Source organism: Camelus dromedarius, chromosome 15 (genome assembly GCF_036321535.1).
Source record: "Camelus dromedarius isolate mCamDro1 chromosome 15, mCamDro1.pat, whole genome shotgun sequence".
Taxonomy (NCBI): Eukaryota; Metazoa; Chordata; class Mammalia; order Artiodactyla; family Camelidae; genus Camelus; species Camelus dromedarius.
Genome location: NC_087450.1, coordinates 17,987,193 through 18,005,295, shown reverse-complemented (window position 1 = coordinate 18,005,295; position 18,103 = coordinate 17,987,193). Strand labels below are relative to the sequence as shown.

The 18,103-nt window shown below is 35.3% G+C and overlaps 1 protein-coding gene across 3 annotated transcripts in view; it reads right to left on the bottom strand.

Annotated features, from left to right (window-relative positions):
• Window positions 1–1,197: 1,197 nt before the first annotated feature.
• The window catches only part of PELI1 (pellino E3 ubiquitin protein ligase 1), a 130,539-nt gene continuing 113,633 nt past the window's right edge, over window positions 1,198–18,103 (bottom strand). For all 3 annotated transcript variants that reach the window (XM_031467133.2, XM_010998343.3, XM_031467131.2), the window contains 6 exons: window positions 12,181–12,320; window positions 10,556–10,685; window positions 6,907–7,008; window positions 4,451–4,648; window positions 4,168–4,356; window positions 1,198–3,618 (listed from right to left, as the gene is read on the bottom strand). In XM_031467133.2, the coding sequence (XP_031322993.1) occupies window positions 3,052–3,618; window positions 4,168–4,356; window positions 4,451–4,648; window positions 6,907–7,008; window positions 10,556–10,685; window positions 12,181–12,251 (1,257 nt within the window). In that variant the 5' untranslated portion in view covers window positions 12,252–12,320 and the 3' untranslated portion in view covers window positions 1,198–3,051. The remainder of the gene's footprint in view (window positions 3,619–4,167; window positions 4,357–4,450; window positions 4,649–6,906; window positions 7,009–10,555; window positions 10,686–12,180; window positions 12,321–18,103) is intronic.

Below are 18,103 nucleotides of genomic sequence, written 5' to 3'. Positions count from 1 at the left end.
TGTTTGAATGTGTGGGTCAAATTTGAGGGCATGGCTTTAAAGTATACTTACGTAAGAGTAATTCTGAAAGTGGAATGGGAGATAGAATAACACAGCTGAGTTATGTAGTATTTTGGTGATCTGACTGCTACAAGGTTAATGCTTAGAACACAAATACAAAAGAATGGATCACAGATCTTTCAGCCAGGGGTCTCTAAAGTGGGGCAGAACAAGATGATCCCTTGGGATGAGGGGTCAACATGTTGGAATTACATTTATCTTATAAATTTAAAGAAATAACAGATGGACTTTCACTGGTGCCCTCACTCGGTCTATGTGTCAGAAGGCCACCCATCACACATGGTTCTGATGGAAGAGTGGCGTGGGAGTACTCGTGTTAGATGTAACTATACATTTACATTATTATTTATTCCTTTTCTGTTTTACATGCACTAGAAGATTATTATCTGATGAAGGTAAGCAACCCCAAATTCAAGAAGATAACCTGGTTAAAGACTCCTCTTTCAAGATATTTACCCTGTCTTGGTTCACGACCCTAATGCTTTAGATGAAGGGACATTTACTTCCCTGTACAAATTTAGGAACATTTAGATATTATGATCACTTTAATAAAAGAATTAAGCCATAAAGATGATCTTTTTTGAGAATACGTTCAAGAGACCTAAATACAACTTTTTTCTTTGGTCAGAATACTGACATTCCCCTAATACAACTGAGTAAGTAAAAGCATTTTATCAGGCAATGGCAAAGTGACAGAACTAATAATCAAAATACTTGAACAGAAAAACACCTGACTAATGATTTAAATTACCTGAGTTTTCAAAACTTCAATCTGATAGAAGATGAGCCATATTTTTCTCAGTTGGTAGGAGGAAACTCGGGCACCTCAGGAAGAACCATTTATGGTCACTGTGGCACTGAACAGTCCAGTATGCAACCTGCAAAGAGCCAACTCTCTAGCAGGACTTAACTTAGAAAAAGATTTCAGTTATTTAACCACTAAACCAGCTCTTTATTAATAAGTAAGAGACTCTTTCCCAAGAGAATTGGAGATTTAACAGCTACATTAAAAGCAAACTCCTCATCTATTTCAAGTGAATACTTTTGGACTGTGGGCTAGATTTGTCCACAGGTTTTCACTTCTGGTTTCCCATCCTCAGTTATGCAAAAATGAACTCACAGAGACAAATTCAAATATCTATTTTGAAAAGTATTTACTTAGTTTGAATAAATTAATTGCAAATAAAAATAGCTACAATATATAGCCTGAATAGAAATGACTAGAACAAATACAACACAGGACTTGATTTCCTTGCATTAGTCACAAAGCATGTGACAATCTAGAAAACTTCAAAATCAATGATATTTCTTTGAAAAAGGGGTAACAGCAGTTACTGATACATCACAACTAGTCAACTTATAATACAAGTTTCCTGACATGCATTTCCTGAGTGAACCCAAATGCTCATTTTTTAAAACAAGGAAATTTTGACAAGTTGAAGTAAAATAAAATAGTTCATGGCTTCTAAGTAACAGGTTTTGTTTTTTAAAAACCAAAAGAAAATTCAATAGGATAAATTAAAGCTATGCTACCACATATGAAAATTTGCTACAGTCAATTCAGTATTATACAACTTTTCAAACTAAAGGAAAACAAATCAAAAGATTAAAAAAAGATACTGTTTAATCTAAAGTATGCTGATTTCTACAAGTGTCACAAAGGGTTTGATGTAGTGCAACTGTCTATACTTTCCTTATGGTGTGTTAAGAAAAAAAAAAGGCTAGGGGGAGAAACGTTTTCTTGCTTTTGAAAGCAAAGAACTTTTTGGGATTAAGGAATAAACTGACCATGCAAGTATGTCCCTCCACTTGGCTGTCACTGGTGCTCATCTGCCAACCAAACATTTCCTTGAGTCACACTGTGGCAACTCTCCTTCTAGGATTCAAGCCCACAGTTAAGGCTGGTCTGTTAGATTAAAAAGGAAAAGAAGAAGAAGAAAAAGAGCACTGTCATTCAACCCTTTATATCTTTCTAAATTTCTTAACACTGGGATAAGGACAAATACAGAGGAGTTAATTAATTAAGCATTTCTTTTTCTAAAAGCAAATCAAGTCACTCTGCTTTCTGGTTAATTTATGCTTTTTCTCATGGGAATGATTTTTTTTTTTTCTAGAAACAGTGAACAGATGAACCACAGTTTATATCAAAAAAATAAACTTGCCAAATGTTGCTGATACTAAAAACAGATTAGTTATCCTGGGAGAAAAATAGATAATCTAGATTAAATTGCATATTCAAAGGAGCATATAAAATGTTTCTTAGCATTAAGTTTTTGTTATAGTACTACACTCAAGAGAAACATTAAGGAAAAAATCTTTCCCGATCATCTTCAGTGTGGTTAAAAACAAACACCTCTTACACAATGGTAATTAATATGAATTTTACAAAGTATTCTAATTTACCAAATTTCATATTTAGATGGGGGTGGGGAGAGAGGCTCTCCTGTCCTTCTTTCTAACCTTGCAAATCCTTGAGCTATGCTTGCTAAACTACCATTCACACCAAGAGTGTGAGACCATCATTACCATGCTACTCTATCAAGAACATTCTAAGATATTTTCCATAATAAAGATAAATAGAAAAAAAGTTAATATACATGTTGCTGTATTTTACAATGTTTGCAACAAACTGTAAACTAACATAGTTTGAACCAACAGTACCCTCAGTTATACAAAACAAATTTTCAACACCGAGGATGGGTGATTCAAAAACACTAAAATGAAGGCATCAAATTAGACTATGTCTTTTTCTCCTCAAAATATATTTTCAAAACTCAGAATTCAGAAGTCTGGTACTTTCGGAAATTCCTCTGCTTGAGTTTCTCAGATTTTTGCTCAGAAATTGCTACTATTTATTATAAATGTTTAAAAAAATTCTTCATCTTAATGCAAATGACCAGAGCAGAAAAACTGTGACATGGACAATAGGTTGGAAACCGCAAATCACTTAGCTTATAAATTTATAATGCAGTCCTGGAGGACAACTGTCTGTTAGTCTAGAGGTCCTTGGAAAATAAGTCTGATGTAGCCTTGTTCACCAGCCAACTGATGTGCACAAAAGGGACAGGCTGCATGAAAAGTATGAGTACCATGAGGAAGTGGGATCTGGGACCAATAGGCAGTTGTCTTTTCTGAACACACATGCCCACATGGGCTAAACGCATGGGTTGGAGGGCCGGCGTCCACATAAAATCCAGCTTCACATCCAAGCCACAGAGGGACATAGGGACCAACAGACCTACACATAGGACATTCACGATCTTTTCCATCACGTTCTTCTTTGTTTCCCCAGTTATGATAGCCATGCACATGGCCGCAGTTTAGATACACCCATGGTTGTTTTTCATCAACAACATCTTTCCTCTTCATACTAGGAAATGCTAGTGTGTTGAACCCTACAGGGCACTGAGGTCGCGCTGCATTGATTTCCTGTCTTAAAGCTTCTAAATGCTTCACTGTAGGAGTGTGGGAAAGGCCTTCTGCAGTACGCCACAGCAATGTTGCACCACAGAGGTCAATTAGTGAGCCATCTTGTAACTGATTGGTTTCAATTTCCACCTAGAGGAAACAAGAATCAAAAAACATTCACCGCAGTGTTTAGATTTTTACATAAGAGTTTTGGTCTGCTCCTTACTCAAGAATTGAGATTTCCTCTTGTTACTAAACATTTAAGGAACTCTTATGACAGTTATGAAAATATGTTTTAAATTCAAGGATAAAATATTGAGCAGTAACATTAACTCTTTTCAGCCTTACAGTAGAGATAATTTATGATTAAAACATCTGGCTAATAAGTAAGTTTAATATTTCCAATTTGGTAAGTATCTTGATCTAAGATATACAGATGTAAGTAGAAAATACAGAGAGTGCTGTTTAATTTGGGAAAGCTTAAGTTTTAAAATATATTAACATAATATAAAATACATTTTTAGAGAGTCCTAATTGAAACATTAAGATATTATCCTCCTGGCATAGTAGTTGACAGTCAGACTTAGTACTCTACATCAGCAAAAGATTTAGCCATTCTGAGGAATATGTAATGTATTCACTCCAACCCACCCTATGAGTTTACTGTAGTTAAATAAGAAGCTACATCTCTGTACTTACCATTTTTCCTCTCTGCTGAGCTGACCTGGTTTCACGCAGGCTGAATACATTTCCACACACTGATATTTCTCTCCATATTCCAGGCTTGGAGTCTTCCGTGAACCCATTGCGTGGATGCATAACAAGAACGCCATTAGTGGTCAAGCCATCCATCTGTCCATCTGATGTCTTCCATTTGGCAGCCTTCTCCTAGTAGGAAAAATATCGAGCTTCCATTTATTTGTAATTGGGAAATAAAAGTGGCTATAACATAATGCCAACATTTAGGAAAGAAGCTTTTTACCCCAAGAAAGATGTTTTTTGATGAGTCAAATCCTGCAGCATAAATCCGTGCTGTAAAGGGGGGATTCCGTTCACATATGATTCTACAGGCAAATCTTGATATGGTGCTTTGCACTGACTGTGTATCAGAATTACTTTGACTTCCAGGAACTGTGTCAGTTACCACAAAATCAATGGGACTTTCAGTCGACCGACCAATCTAAGGAAAAAAGAAATATCTATAAACCTATTCAAAGGAACACAGTGGAAAATCCATTCAAGAAAGGCACAATGAGGTGAAATCATTAAGCCTGTGACATTTCTAAAGCTCAAACTTATACTTAACTCTGGGGCATCTATACCCTTGAAAATCAATCTGTCAGATTTCCTCTGATGTAGTAATCACTTAGAGCATAGAATTAAGTAGGAACTTATGACTCAGAACACATGAAACCCTCAGGGAATGAAGAGTTTGGAGTGACTGAGATTTCTAGGTGGCAGCAGATTTTAATTTTAACCCCTTTGGACAGAAACATGTCTACCATGTATTACTCTAGTTTCCTTAACAGAATACAGTGGACATAAAAGTAAATCTTTTATGAGGACTCCAGGGCATTACACTATGAATATCACTGATTTTAAGCTAAAATGCAGTGATGTCAGCTGTTATAAAGGTGTACTTACATTAAAGGCATACACAACCCTGCTTTGAGGTCTTATGTATATTTCAAAGATTTTCTTGTGTCTTTTCTATCAGACTGTCAGCTATCATTTCCTGCTGTTGGGCATATTTGTCTCTAGCAGCATACCCCTCCTCTAACCAGTTACTCTATTCTGCTATGGGCTGAGAAATCAAATAACCAAACTTCAAAGAATAGTATCTCAAAAGGTTCATGGTGAATGCCTAAGGAATTCTCGAGGGAGCAGGGAAAAGGAATTTCAGTGCATTCGCTTTGTGGCATTTATCTTATATGCCTAGATGCCCTTTTTGTTTTCTTCTTGGTTGTTGGCCATATTTCAGAGACAAGGTACCCAGAAAGAAGTTCTGGTGTGTGAGGTGTCAGTGAATCAAAAATACCTTCAGAGGTACTAGATGGTAAATAAATTAACTTCATTTTGAAAGATCAAAGTTGAAAAGAAAAAAGGAAAACAGTGTAATAGATGACAAAAGTGACAAGTGTCACAGAGTTTTAAATGCTTAGGAATCAGTTTATTAATGTATTTGTTATAAAGTAATACCATAAAATTTAAAGAATGTGGTTACTGAGAAAAAATACTGACCCTCTTAAAAAATGATGACACTTAAAAGTCATTCTTTGCATAGTTGAGCCTTAAGAATTCCTTGTATGAGCACACTTTTAAGTAAAACTCTTCAGTGTTTTTAACCTATCATCAAGTATAAAGTCTTTATTTAGTTTGGATAGTTTTAGGGGGAAATTGTTTGGCTAACAAATGTAACATTGGATGTGCCTTCTCCATTTTTAAGAATATGATATCCAAAGAAAATGGTCTCAGACTTTGGAACTAAAAATTATTTCCACTATTCTAAAAAAATTCAGCATTCCATTAAAAAAGTTGGGGGTGGGGTGAGAACAGTGACTTTAAATTAATATTTTGTTATTGACTACAGCAAAGACACCTCTGGGCTTTTTTACCTTCAGTTAATCTTGTAAAATAAAGAAACATTGAAAAGTCACTGGGACAATAATTTTAAGAGCAACACTATCACATACTTATGTCCTATTTAAGTTTGTTTCAAAAAAGCCCAAGGCTTTACAAAACCCAATATTAAGGGAGAAGGTATCATGAATATCATGAATTTTGCTTACATCGTTGGGTTTGGCTATTCTGTCATCTATTAATGTATAAAAACATCAGCACTGGATTGGTACAAAGAATGAGAGAAATAAAAACTTTTACTGCTCCAGTAGCTTTGACCAAATATGTGCTGAGAAACAAGTTTGACTTCACATATATGATATGAATAGTTAGAGACTGCCTGTTCTTTTAGTTGCCTAGAGAGGAAGGTGAGAAGTAATAGCAAAAAAATTCATAAATCTGTGCAAAATATCTCTTGATTCCTTTTTCTGATAATAATAGCTAACAGAGTTGTTATTATACTAGTACTATTAATAGCTAAGTGTTTACCAGGTACCTGGCACAGCTCTGAGTACTTTTTAGATACTAACACATTTAAGCCTCCTAATAGTCATCTGAGGGAAGCTCTAATATCTGCACTTTACAGGAGGAAACTGAGGCAGAGAGTGACTAAGTAATGTTCACCAGGAATTCTGATTCCAGAACCCGTCTCTTAACCACACTACATGGATGTCTAGATATGGGGTTTAGAAATCAATATGTATGCTAATAAAATACATCATTAAAACATGTATTTTAAGCTGACCACAGCATAAGTTATTTACAACGGGGTTTTAACTTTTTTGCATTTTAAGAAAAAAAAAATTCAGATGTTCTAACCTGAAACATATCAGTGTTGCTGTCATGAGTATATTCAACCACCACTGTCTGGGCCCGAGATAAAGTGTATGATATGCTATGCTGGTCCTTGTTGCTTATTGCCTAAGAAAGAAAAGATTAATAAGCAAAAATCAGCAGGCAGGTCAATCAAATCAGATAATCTCTTCATTAAAAAAAGAAACATAATTTATTACATATGTAATGTATTTTCCCTCTGAAATTTAGGGTAGAGATTAATAACTCTTGCATAACCTCAACTGTGACAGTGGGTTCTCAAGGTGAGTGGGATGTAGAATAATACAAGCAGACCTCATTTTGTGCTTCGCTTTTTTACGCTTTGCAGATACTGCATTTTTTACAAATTGAAGGTCTGTGGCAATTGCATTGTCAGATGATGCTTAGTAGTTTTTAGTAATAATGTATTTTTAAAATAAGGAATGCACACTGATTTTTAGACATAATGTCATTATTACACACCTGGCAACAACATAGTATAAACACAACTTTTATATGCATTGGGAAACCAAAAAATTCATCATGACTTGCTTTATTGTGGTGTTCTGGAACTGAACCTGCAATATCTCTGAGGTATACCTGTACTTTGAAGCAATTATAGAGTAAGAATGTAAGTTTATTGTTTAAAAACAGTATCAAATCTGAGTCTCCCTTTTAAGTGTTTCAAATTATAAGATAATCAAAACCAAATCCCAGGTAGGAACTGAAATCAGTGGTCAGTACTGCTCTGATAAGGAGAAAATACAAAAATCTTGCAAGTTAAGAGGAATCTTATTTTTTTAAAGTAACTCAAAGAGATATAAAGTTAACAAATAAGCAGAGTTATCTGGTTTTCCTAACCATTCTGGAATCTATAGATGACAAATACTTGCTATATGCTGAGCTAGACACAGAGAAATTCATAGAATGACTAAATATTACCAAAGGAAATTTAATAGGATATAATGGGTATAGGATATAATGCCTATGACTGTACTTCTGACTTATTCCGAACTAAAAACATTGCTACAAAGAACTTTTCAGTTTTGTTTTCAGGCATTTTCTATATATATTTGGTGTATACACACACACACACACACACACACACACACACACACACACAAAAATAATATTGGGGAGGGACGAGGAACCTGCACAAAGGAAGTGGAAATAAGTTGCATAAAAGTAAAACAGATAAAAGGCACAAAAGAATGATTATATGCAGCAAAGAGGCTAAATGAAAAAAATTTTCTTAATTAAAATTTTGACATTATAAAATTTTACTTGGTTTCAATTTGTAGTTTATCTGTAATTGCTAAAGCCCTAAAATAATAGTTTTAAGATCATTAAGATTGTGAAACTTCCGGTGGGGAGGATATAGCTCAAGTGGTAGAGCACATGCTTAGCATGCACAAGGTCCTGGATTCAATCCCCAGTACTTCCTCTAAAAATAAATAAATAAACCTAATTACCTTCCTCCAACAAACAAAGTAAAAAAAAAAGATTGTGAAACTTTCCAATATACAAAGAGGATAAACAAACACTCGGGTACTAACTACCCAACTTTATCAAAGCTTACTAATGCCATTTTGGTTTAATTTTTTCAAAGAAATTAAACTACAGAAATAATGGAGGCTGCTGACCTGTCCTTCCCTACTGCCCCCTCTCCAGAGGTATCCATCCTCAAGAGTGCAGTGGAGGTCTTTTCCATGCATGTGCTTAACATGATTTATTACACATTTGTGTGTTCACAAACATTACAAAATAGTTTTAAAGGTTTAAAAATGTATAATTACTTTAACTCAGTATTAAGCAGCTGACTTTTCAAGGAAATAATTACTCAGTATTTTGGAAGTTAATTCTTAATCGCTAAAGGGATTTAAAAACACAGGTTTTTTTGTGTACTTTGGGATTGTAATCTCCCCCTGCCACTAGCTGGTTTTTTTTAAGCTATTAGACCCTACTCTTAGATCGAGAATAAGAAATTATGTCAAGTTAAGTTCTCCCTAGACTGGAAGGCAGGTTTAACCACTCATCCCAGATGACTGCCAGACTAAACAATTAGTTTTCTTCATGACCTCATTACTGCATTCCTCCAAAATTGAAAGAGTCACTCTTTGATCCCTAAGATTCTTGTTGCCTAGTAAAGATGAAAAGGAGCCAACAATGAAAACATTAGGAGGATGACAGTAAAACTAAGAAGAAAAGTACAGAATTGGATATTATAGAAGTAAACATTAGAACAGATATATTTTCCCTGTTAGTGGTTCTCAATCTGAGGTAATATTAGCTGTGTAAGGGCACTTGGAAATACGTAGGTGCATTTTTTGGGCTGACACAATGATTTGAGGGCTTAAATAGCATTCAGTGGGTGGGGACTAAGAATGTTAAATATCCTACAACATGTAGGACAGTCCTGCATGAAGAATTGGCACATCCCAAATGCCAAAGCACTTCTGTGGGGAAACACTGGAAAGCATCTCCTTAGACTGGATCAATAAGCCCTTCACTTCCACTGCCTGCTTATTATTAGCACATCCCTTCTCTGCAAAGGAACAGAAAGAAACACCTAAAAGAAACTGTCCTTCTTCTACACTCACTGGCTCTCAAATAGTAAAAGAGGAGATCTACTCAAGGCATGCGGTGTCTTGTTTAGACACCACACTGGATATAACACAGGTCAAAAATCTATCTGACTTCAGGACTGGAGCTATGAACTAAAACAACATACGCCAATTTCTGTTTCTTGTTTATTTAACTTAGAAAGATATATTTGAAATGGTGGAGTATTAATGCATATTCTGGGGCTGCTAAGCTAAAGATATAGATGCTTTCAGAAGTCAAAGAATGCTTTGTAATTTTTGTTCGCTCATAAAAGTATCAAATTCAGCTGTGTTATAAAATCAGAAGTAGAGGAATTCACAGGAAACAGAGAGATCTGAAATTTCCCCTTATTTTCTACCACTCTGGGAAAAGTCCAAATGTCCTGAAATGCTGGCCCAGCTTCTGGAGATTCTGGTTGGGAAATAAAAGGGGGCTAGAAGCATGAAATAGGCCAGGAGATTGAAAAGTTATATTATAGACAATTGGGTATTTGCTTTCATAGCTTTGATTCAATCTGATAATTACTGAGGTCTACTTTGTTCAAGGAACCATGCTAAAAGGTATGAGGGTCATAAAACAAACAATAAAAACAAAGAGGATCCATAGAATCTTTGACAAAGATTCTTAGTTTAAAAATTACCTCATCCAAACATGCTTCTAGTATCTGAATACATATATTATGCACCACACTCCTTGCCCAGCCCAGGCAGGGCCCTCTAGTAATAGTGGGAACACCCTACTTCTCAGGGCAGACAGCTGCACAATTGTAAATACTAGATAAAGTCCCAGCCCTACCCCACTCCCACTTTTTTTTTAATAGGAAAAGGAAATGTTTCCTTCTAATTTCCACCCACTTATCCCAGTCTGTCACAGAAAAAAAAGTCCAGTGCCCTTCCAGATAGCAGCTCTTCAAACGTCTCCAAAGCATCTTCTCCCATCCAAACAAAAGGAAACTTCTGGTATAGAACATGAAGGGAATGCTAGAGAATATAAACAACATGTACCAGTCTTTCAATTTCTCCTAGTTAATTTAGTTTAGCTTTTTATTTACCTTTGCAGCCTGAGGAGTACAAGCAATATGCACAGTGCTGGGCTTCACCCCATTTGCCTTAGGTCTTTTAAACAAAGCAAACCTACTTTTCCTCCTTCCTCTATCGCCGTTTGGGAGAGACCCATTATACCTGATGGAAGGAAAAAAAAGTTTAGGTGATCTCTTTTAAGAACCACACAATTCTAAAACAAATGGTTTACTTTGTCTTAGAGCATCCATCCCCAGTTAATTATCTAATAGCACATTATAAATACCTTGAATTAACTTTAAGCAATTGCTGATCCCTAGACCAGTTGCCTAAGTGTGAAACAAAATGAGATTCTTCCTGGTCACATTCAGTATCACAGAGAAGTACCTTTGGGTTACACATACCTTTGAATTATCTACATTTTCCTTCCCTCTTTTAGTCAAGATAATCAAGAGCTGATTAATGGCATATCTGACTTCTTATGACTCATTCTATTTTCTTTTAAAGGTGAGTGTTTGCATGTGCTAATACAACCTTTAAAAGTATGTATGAATTGTTTAAAACAGAATCTCCTTTAATTATGAACCAAACACTTTATAAATAGCTGAACTTTGGAAGAGGAATTTTTAGACTTGTTTGTTAAGTCTCAGCTACTCACAAGTACACATTCACATTATGCTCGCAAAACCTGTCCAACTGAGCTGTAACTAACTAGTAGTTAAACATACTTTTGTTGATCTTATGACCATTTCTCCATGATAACGCATATATACCTTAAAGGTAAGCAAGTAAGCAAGGACCAAACTAAGAGGGAAAAAGTTCAAAACAAAACATTTGGGAGTTTACTATGTATTAGGCACTAACTCTATATTATCTCCCCAGTTTCTCTTACATTTTTATCTGAAACAATGGACACACATTCTTACTTAAACAAAAATTTGTACCAACCTGATTCTAAAACCTATTGTTGTGTCTAGAGCTCCTTTTTTTTTAGGCAGGAGAGAAACAGTTGGGTGAAAGTAAATTTCACAATCAAGTTTCTGAGATCTCTTAGTCAACAGACTAACACTGTGTCTTAATTTTGACAGTTGTGGCAAGTTTAGAATGAATGAACTGAAATAACGGAATCATCTATTCCTCAATCAACTTTTGAAGCAAACAAGCAGCAAGGTCCTGGGCTTCAGAATCATCACATCATGATGTCTATACAACTGTTTTCCTCAAGTACAGGACCATAAGCACAAAGCAACAACTATCTCAGAGGGCAGAGGAACGAACAAACACTAACACCTACATGAAATGACCTAAGCAGGGAGGGAGGGATTTTTGGTAAAGTCAGCTGAGGAAAATTTCTCTGAAAGATGGGATAGGGAAGACAGATGGACTGGCTATGTGACTTCAGACAAATACATTTTTCACTTCACTTCTAGGGATGAAGGTGAGTGAGGCAAAGTTTATGCAGAATTTGAGTATTTATAAAGATGATATAAAAATGAGAATTAAAAGACTTTCTTGATTTGGTAATATTTCTCTGTAGCTTTAAATCCTCTTTGGAAACAGGCAGGATATAAATTCTAAAAAAAAAGTAGTTTTAACCTAGATGTTCAAGTTACCATATATTATTCAATTTTATGCTTATCAGATGGGGAGACCTTACCCTAAGACAATGAGTTCACCATATTTTACTGGTGCTTTGGATGGATGATTTTCTTGATCAGGAGAAAACATGAGCTTGGCTGTTTTTCTCAAATCTCTGTTCACTGGTCAGGAGCCTTGGGACACCTTTTGCATTATTTCCTAGAGGGAAAAAGTTCTCATTAATAATATGAACAATGAATTTCAGTTTAAATAAAGATGTTCCTTTCTAGAAGTCCTCGTGAGTACAATATTATGTAAAGTATCACATAATATATAAAGTGTGTGACATTTCCCCAAATAATGGTTATATATTTGATACATCTGTTTAAACAGATTAAAAATGTAAATCTGGGGACTTCTAGTTCCAGGAAGATGAAGTAGATATATTTTCTCCTATAATTTCTGCTAACTACAACTAAAAACCGTGGACATTATATTAAAAAAATAAGAAGACTCTGAAAAATAGAGAGAAGGCAGACCAGTCAGAGACCTCAGGGCTCAAGGAAGGACTCAGTGGTGAGTTATCTGGGCTTTCTTTTTGCCTGTATATCCCGGCCTTGGAGCTTAAGAATCCAGCAACCTGGAAATGCCAACTGGCAGAGATAAAAAACAAACACACCCAACAATGCCTGCTCTCTCTAGTCAAAGGAACAAAAAAAGGGCACCCTTGGCAAGATAGAAAACTTTTGACAGTAACTGCTTTACTGCAGCTTAACAACACAGAAAAACATGGTAACTCTACCACTACCTACGGCAGCAAGAGCTGAATGGGGAGCCCAGACTTCTACCTCATGAGGCCATAATGAGGAGGCCTGACCTCCCCTGGCCCCCGCCCTTGTTATAGGTAGTGTCAGAGCTGGCCAAGTAGAGAGCCAGGACTTCTACCCAGTTGGCTGGTAGTGTGACCCCCTCTGTCTGAGTGGTATCAGTGGAGACCCCTGGAGCCTGGACTTCTATCCTGACTCGGCAGTGATCTCCGACCCTCACGTGTCAATGGAGGCTGAGTAGGGAACCCGGACTTCCATGTCTACCTGGCAGTAATGAGAAGGCTCCCCATATTCCCCTGACAGAGTTATGTCTGGAAAAGCCCATGAAAACAGAAGGTTTGGATAACATCCAGAGTGTCAGAATATAATACAAAAAAATGTCCAGGTTTCAAAAGAAAACCATTTATTGTATCATGAACTAGAAAGAATTAAAACAATGCAAAAATGCTAATCAATAGATGCCACAACTGAGATGACAGAGATTTGAGAATTATCTAACAAAGATTTTAAACCACTTATGATCAAAATTCTTCAATAATCAATTACAAATGTTTGGGACAAAGTCTCTGCAAAGAAACAGAAGATACAAAAGAGCTCACTGGATGTGCTCAACACCAGAATGAAAGGGATGCAGTAAAGAATCAATGAACTGGATGATAGAAAGTGCCCAATCTGAACAACAGAGAGAAAACAGACTGGAAAAAAAAACAAAACAAAACCCAAAAACAGAGCCTGATGGATCTGTGGGGCTACAGGAAAAGATCTAACATTTGTACCACTGGAGCCCATGATGAAAGGATAAAGAGTTAAGCTGAAAGAGTACTCAAAGAAATCATGGCTGAGACTCACCAAATTTGGAAAGAGAAACAAAACCACTGATTCAGGAAGCTGAACAAACTCCACACAGGATAAAACTAAAAAAAATTGATGACAAGATGCATCATAATTAAACTTTAGGAAACTAAAGGCAAAGAAATTATCTTGAAAGCAGTCAGAGAGAAACTACACCTTTCCTGCAGGGGAAAAACAATTAGAATGACATTGAATTTTTTACCAGAAACTACAGAAGCCAGAAGAAAGTGGCATGTTTTTTTCAGGTGCTGAAAGTAACTATCAACCCTGACTCCTATACCAGGCAAAAATGGAGAGGAAATCAAGACATTCTCAGATGAGGGAGAGTTAAGACAATTTGTCACTGGCAGATCTACTCTAATAGAATGGCTAGAGGAATTCTCTAAACAGAAAAGAAATAACATTAGAGAAAAAAAATAAAACAAAACCCTGGAACATCAGAACAGAAGAACATAGTAGTAAAAATTTGGGTACATATAAGCTTTCCTTTTTTTTGAATTTTCTACATTGTGTCTGAAAGTCAAAGCAAAAATTTTAACACTGTCTGATGTGGTTCCAAATCTATGTAAAGGAAATATTTAAGGCAATTATTTAAGGCAATATATATATTACACTTCTGGGCATTTTTATTCCAAAGAAATCAAGATTTATGTTCACACAAAACCTGTACATAAATGTTTATAGCAGCTTTATTCATTATAGCCCAAAACTGGAATCAGCCCAGACGTTTTTTACTGAGCGAATGATTAAACTGTGGTACATCCACACTGTGGAATAGCAATCAGCAATAAAAAGGAACAAACTACTGGTACATGAAACAACACAGATGAATCTCTAGAGAATTATGCTGAGTTTAAAAAAAAATCGAAGCTCGAAAGGTTACATAAATGATTCTGTTTACATAACATTCCTGAAACAATAAAGTTACAAAAATGGAAAACAGATTAGTGGTTGCCACAGGTTGAGGAGGGGTGGGAGTATCAGCGGCAGTGGGTGTGGCTGCAGAAGGGTAAGAGGGAAGAATCACTGTGGTGATGGAAATGTTCTATACCTTTATCAGTATCAACATTTTGGCTGTGATATTGTACTACAGTTTTGCAAGATATTTCCATTGGGAGGAACTGGGTAAAGGGTACACAAGATCTCTCTTTTTCTCTTATTATTTCTTACAACTGCATGTGAATCTACAATTACCTCAAAATAAAAATTTTAATTAAAAAATACAAATTTTACACAAGTATGAAAAACAAAAGACTAGCCCTTCTGATAAGCTAGAAAACTCACTACAATAAACAATCCCCACAGTACTATCATGTCTATTTTATCAGCAGCTTAATGGGACCAGGTATCTCCTATTAACTATTCTCTCCCTGGTCTTCCTGTTAGCCCTATTATGAAGGTTTCACAAGAAAACTCTTCTAGCTAATCCATCAAAGTCTCCTGGTTTTATATTTGCACCAATTGGTTTCACAGGCAACTCATGAATGAAAAATGCCTACTTGTCTTTTCCTGCATTATAGTGAAATATGCCTGTATAGCAGCACTTATGGAGAGATGGCAACATAGAATATTTGTAGCCCAATGAATAAGAACAAGTAAAAGGACAAGGCTTAGCTATTCTGACCCCTCTTTTATACCTTGTAACTGACATATACATTTAGACCAGCAATTCAAACACACTATTTTTGTTGGTAAATTTTAAAATTGCTTACTAAATTAAAGAAATGAAACATTCTTAAGAACTATTTTAAGAAAAACAATTCCTCCTTTCAAATATGCTATAAAATTTTCTCATTTCCCCAAATGAATTTGCTTTTGATGATCAGATTTTAATATATTAGATTGCTCAAAGCTTACAGAAACTGGTATTTAGGTATATCATCATAATTATGAGACATTAGGTTTGTGCAGAAATGTTCACTTAAGTAAAATAAATTGTACTGATCAAATTCTCCATTTAGGAAAAGAAACTGATGTGAAGCTAACTAAAACCTGCAACGTAAAAATGTGGAAGTATTTTTAAGAACAATTAACCAAAGAATAATTTTTGTCCCATAAAACAAGACCTTCTGATCTACACTAGACTGTATTTCAATATATGAACATGTACCCATATCCTTTTACTTACCCCCTAAAGAAGCAGCCCATTTAAAAAAGCCTAACAGAAGCTTAATTAGAGGCTTCAACTGTGCATTTCTTAAGACAATTAAGGTACTGCCATCAAACATGAAAACATTGCTTTGACACATTTCTGATCAAGTACAGTAAGAATTAAAATTTTAATAATAATAAATAAATTTAAAAATTAAATTAAATTTTAGTAATATTGTGTTATCTTGATTTGGATTCCTATTTAGAGTTACTTTCTATTTTTAGGAAGCGGTGGTTTTCCATTTATAGTACCAAAAGATTTCCTTAAAAAAACTTATTTAAAGAAGCCAATTTCAATAGCATTAAATAGTATTAGTGAGTACATAGATATGGCAAAAATCTGAAAGTGATACGAGAATGCCCATATTTGGCTGACACTAGTCTATAGCATGGCTAGCAAGTATTAGCCTATGTTCTAGTTCCCGCTCTCTTTGAACAAAGCAATCTGTTTCCTCACCTCTAAAAATGAAGGGACTAAAGTAAAATGAAGAGAATTTTGGAGGTGGAAATATATGAGACCATCTGGTCCTAACATAAGAATTTACAAGTAATGTGCATATAGAACTACTAGTCCTATTGCCTCTACAGCAAAGGAACAATTTTTAACTTTGACAAGGAATTAGAGTCGGGCTAGCATATGCCCACCATTCTATACTTCCTAGAGCCCTTGACCAAATTAGTCAAGAAAAATAACATATTCCCAATTATTCTTACTCTGGTTAAGTCCCTTAGAAGGCCTGACTTGGGACATTTTGTCAGTGTTCTCAAAGTTTCAATCACAGGAACACATTCAAACTTGGCTCCTATTTCTGTATCTAATAATCTAAAATCTGTAATAAAACACTTCAGTAGTATTGGTTATTTATACACTTACATGACCCAAGATAAAGTTCTATTAAATTTAAAATGGCATTTAATCGATACATAACTGGCAGTCTTAAACTATGAATAAAATGTGCCATGACAGCTACTTCTCCTGGAACCTTTCTCTGCAATTCTAATACATGTTGACAGATAACTGTTAGAAAGAAGTTGCTGTAATCTTTGGGTGTTCTGAAGAAAGATTCATGATCTTCACAATGGTTTAGAATCTTAAAGCCCAGCAGCTGGACAGTGCACTTATGCTCACTTTTTATACATTCTCTGTATTTTAAACTCTGAAAAGATACAGAATTCTTCAAAATCAACTCCTGAAGTCATGCTCTAGAGAACATGAAATGAGATGTACATAAAGTATATTCTAATGTCTCAATTACTGGTCCCACCTGTTGGTATTCAATCATTTGGCCTGACCCCATATATTCAGTCCTATCCCAATGTGATCTAGCACAAACATGAAATGGCACCATGAATTCTACATGAGACTGGAAAAAAGTGATAGAGAAAATCTTGGTAAGATATATAAGGCTGTTTTCTATAATATCTATTACTTTGAAGCTTTGCTTGATTCTTGAAAATTAAGCATGCTGTTCTAATCAGGAGGGACCTTCCCAAGTTAAGCAAATTTTTTAAAAGAAATATATTCTGGAATAGTGTTATTTTCTGTGTGGGCTGGAAAACCATGAAAAGTTAGCCATAAAATATATATTTCTTAGAAATAGTCTCATTAATTTGACTGATACATTCTAAAAATCTGTTCTTTAAAGGCCAGTGAAGGACAACTGTTTTCATATCAAGTCTTCCCAAAGGAAAGACTTTCTGTAACATGTAATTGTCAGTTTTACCTAAAGAGGGAAAACTGGGAAATCAATCTTTGTCCAAATTGCTCCCTCAACACATTTTTTTCTTTTATTATCTACCTTGCACACAGCCTTTTTACTAACTACCTACTAAATCCAAGTACAAAATTCTGTCCTGAAAAATAGAAGCAAAACAAACAGTAAGCAAGAGACAAAGCAGATCTTATGAAGATGTTTACATAATCTTTTGAACACTGCAGGCAAGTGAGTAGGCATAAGGGGTGCTGGGGAAGAAAAGAAAATGTTTTAAAATATGGAAATGTTACAATGCTTCTTCATGGTGAAAAATATAATGTGGATTGCATATATTACCTCTGATGAAACATACTTCCATCTACACTAGAGTTCCCTTGTGGCTGATTTCAAAAGGATGATTCAAACAGAAGGAACTGTTTTGGTATATTTGTGGTGGAGCCATTTTACGAAACCAATT